Source organism: Gekko japonicus, unplaced genomic scaffold, assembly GCF_001447785.1.
Source record: "Gekko japonicus isolate JY-2015 unplaced genomic scaffold, Gekko_japonicus_V1.1 scaffold5008, whole genome shotgun sequence".
Lineage (NCBI taxonomy): Eukaryota > Metazoa > Chordata > Lepidosauria > Squamata > Gekkonidae > Gekko > Gekko japonicus.
Window position 1 is genome coordinate 17528 of NW_015170420.1, and position 3730 is coordinate 21257.

A 3730-nucleotide genomic window follows, 5' to 3' on the forward strand; every position below is an offset into this window, starting at 1 on the left:
TTGCCGTTACAGCATATTCAGCTAGTTTATCAGACCAGGCTTCTTTTGTTGGAAAATTCTCTGTTTTCCAAATAGATGACAACTGTGTTCTAGCTGAAGTTAACATATATCTGAGTAGATCCTGTGATGTCTTTTCCACGTTATCTGGAATAATTCCCAGTAGCATTGTCTCAGGATTGAGTGGGAATTTAATTTAAAACATTTTTTGGATCACTGCATGAATTTCAATCCAATATTTCTTCTCTTTTTATGCACAACCACTAAATATGATAAAACGTGCCTTCTACTTCCTTACATTTCCAGCAAGTTTCCTTGTAATTCTTGTTGGTCATTTCTGTAGTGCTGATTGCAAATTTATATTTATTTCCAATTTTCGTTTTCCTAAAGTTCAATGTTTATTTTAGATGTTTAGGCTCCGATTCTATCCCTAATAGGGACCGAAAGCAACTTACGACATCCTGCATTTTATCCTCACAATGACCCTGTTGCCACTGGACTCTAATTTTGTTCTGTTGCTTCAGATCAACACAACTGCCCACCTTGAACAACCCCGTGAGTTCGACTGAGACAGTCCGACTGGCTCAAGGTCACCCAGCAAGCTTCCAGGGCACGACCATTTGAGATTTCAACCTGGGTCTCCTGGATCCTCATCTGACTCTCTATTCTCTAACTGCTGCACCACACTGGATTTGAGTTTAGGAAGAAAACGAGGAGGATTGGACCTAAAGTTATGTAACCAACCCACCACAAATAATTAGGAGGAGATTATTTTAAATGTGTATCTAATAAAACTTTTGTCCAGCTTTGCTTTTTTTTGTAAATAATTGCACACCATGGGAAGAAGTAACTCCACAGACCCGGTGAGGAATAACGAGACTGAGCCAGAGATCTTCCTCCTGACGGGTCTCTCCAGCCAGCCCCATACTCGTGTGGTGCTCTTTGTTGTGTTTTTTATCCTCTACTTGATCACCATCTTGGGGAATGGACTCATTGTCCTATTGATCATAGCTGATTCTCACCTCCACACTCCCATGTATTTCTTCCTTGGAAATCTCTCCCTTCTTGACATTTGCTATTCTTCCAGCACGATCCCACAGATGCTGGTCCACAACCTCACAAAAAGACCCACAATCACCAATGCCAGGTGTTTCATCCAGATGTGCATCTCCCTCTTCCTTGGTGTGGCAGAATGCATTTTGCTGGCCATCATGGCATACGACCGCTATGTGGCTATATGCAGCCCACTCCACTACACGCTCATCATGAACCGAAAGAAGTGTGGCTGGTTGGCTAGTTCCTCTTGGGCCTTGGCTTTCCTCCTGACCATCGTACCATCCTTCACAATGAAGATCCAACTGTGTGGACACAACGTCATTGATCATTTTGCATGTGAGGTGCAGGCTGTTGTGAAACTGGCATGCTCAGACATCACAGCAAATGTTGACCTCATGTCAGGCAGCAGTGTGTTTACCCTCCTTGTACCATTTGCCTTCATCCTGGTGACCTATGTACGCATTTCTCTGGCAGTGTTGAGGATCCGTTCAACACATGGTTGGAGGAAGGCTTTCTCAACCTGTGGCTCCCACCTTACAGTGGTTGGGATCTTCTATGGCACAGCTATGGCTATGTACTTGAGACCACAAAACAGATCCTCAGAGCAGGACAAGTTTGTTGCCATCGTCTATGCAGTGGTCACCCCCATGCTCAATCCTATCATCTACAGCTTGAGGAACAAGGATGTGAAGGAAGCTTTGTGGAGACTAATGGGCAAAAACATGGGTCCTAAAGGCTAGTAGACGCATGCCTACTGTTTTGAATGTTCCTCTTGGGTACCTGAACGCCATTCTTTAATGCGATCACAGTTTAATACTGTTTAATACTGTTGCGTAATAATTATGGAGTCCTTTAGCTATGGAAGCAGCCTGAATAGACCAGGCTAGCCCAAGTTCACCGGAGCTTGGAAGCTAAGCATGGTTGGCCCTGGTCAGTACTTGGATGGGAGACCACCAGGGAAGGCCAGGGTTGCTATGCAGAAGAAGGCAATGGCAAACCACCTCCACTTGTCTCTTGCCTTGAAAACTCCATGAGGGACCACTATAAGTCAGTTGCAACTGGATGGCACATGTGGCACATTATTATTATCATCATCATCATCATTATTAGCTATCGAAAAACTAATAACATTTATTGTGGCATGAACGTTCACTTAAGCTGATATAGCAAGCATTTCCTCTCTCCAGGCAACTTTAGTTTGCTTTCAGAGAACCAATAGCATTTAAGCTGGTGTAGGACTGACATTATTTTGCTTATTAGATATTAAAATCATGTATACAAATGGCATGTATCTTACCATTCCACTGAGCAAACTTTGAAGTTTTCCTCCAGGTTAAGGAGACTCCCTCCAAATGGAAGAGCAACTCATGATGGAGGAAATTCTCCTCTAGCTAGAGGAACTTTCTCTGACCTAAGGTAGGGTACATGCCACCAGTGTTTCTGGATACTCAAGGCACTTTACACTAATTATATACACGCCAGATAAAAATCAAACAACCATAGAACAGCCCAAGACAAACCAGAAAGTTGTACTTCAAGGAAGCCTATGATCCTCCTCAGAGATCAAATAACTTTCACTGACTGTAATATATAAACATGGGTTTTTTTACAAAATAACGTAATATTTATTTTTCTAGCTTTGCATTTGGTTTGTAATAGATAACTTCAAATAAATCTGCTTCATTGTTATACCCCCAGAATCAGATCTGTCAATGATTTCAGCTGAGTAGTCTACTCTATCTGCCACTGAGTAGTCTACTCTATCTGCCACTAGGCACCACCACCACCAGGAAATAACAAAAGAATGTAACCTCTTACAAATCCCTCTTTACTCCTGACTGACCCATATCAAGGTGTACAGAGCCTAAGGAATATCCTGAGAGCTCTCTGTCATCTACCTCAGAAGTTTTAGTTTGTGAGGAGAAGTTTCTCCTCACAAACTAAAATCTCTGGAGCCAGTTCATTCTACTCCCATATGCATCTTAAAGACAAAAGGACAAAATACATTGTTGGCTGGTGGAACAAGGTTGCATTGCCTTATAAGAGAAGAGAAGCTTAATGCCCTGTTACTGAAAAGCAACCATTCCAAACACATTTTAGAGCCTCTACACAGAATACCATTGTCTTGAGGAAACACTAGGTTTTCATCTGACATTTGTTTCTTGAGAAATTTCTCCATATTTAAAGACAAATTCTTCTTTTTCTTCTAATAAATTTTCCTTGCATTGAGAGAAATTTCCATCAATCTATGATCTAAGTGTGAAAATTGGCCCTGATTATGAAGGAGGAAGAATGAGATGATTGATTCCATTAACATACTCCTCCTTCACCTCCACACATGAAAAAGTGACATAAATATATTAGATTGAAGGTTTATTAACTGCTGAAAAGATGTTTATCACTAAGAATGGCTTCATACTAAGAATCTTTCAATTAAGATACAGATAAAGAAGGTGTTGCAAACTGTAAAAATGAATAAATTGAATGAGAGTGGCCATCTGACAGAAAATTTAAACCAATGTTTCCTAATCTTTGGAAGACTTTTACAAATTACAGTATGTACTACAACACAAGACTGAGGTTTTTAATATAGGTATGTGTGGGCGAGATTAGCGAATTAGGCACACCTGTCCTAGTCTTCAGCCTATATCCCAGACTCTGTAAATATCTGGATATT

General features: G+C 40.9%; 1 protein-coding gene across 1 annotated transcript; it reads left to right on the forward strand.

The window, feature by feature from the left end:
- The first annotated feature begins 833 nt into the window (after nt 1-833).
- LOC107116393 (olfactory receptor 13H1-like) lies at nt 834-1793 on the forward strand. The gene has a single exon (XM_015418294.1). The coding sequence runs from the start codon at nt 834-836 to the stop codon at nt 1791-1793; it is 960 nt and encodes a 319-aa protein (XP_015273780.1).
- The last annotated feature ends 1937 nt before the right edge of the window (nt 1794-3730 follow it).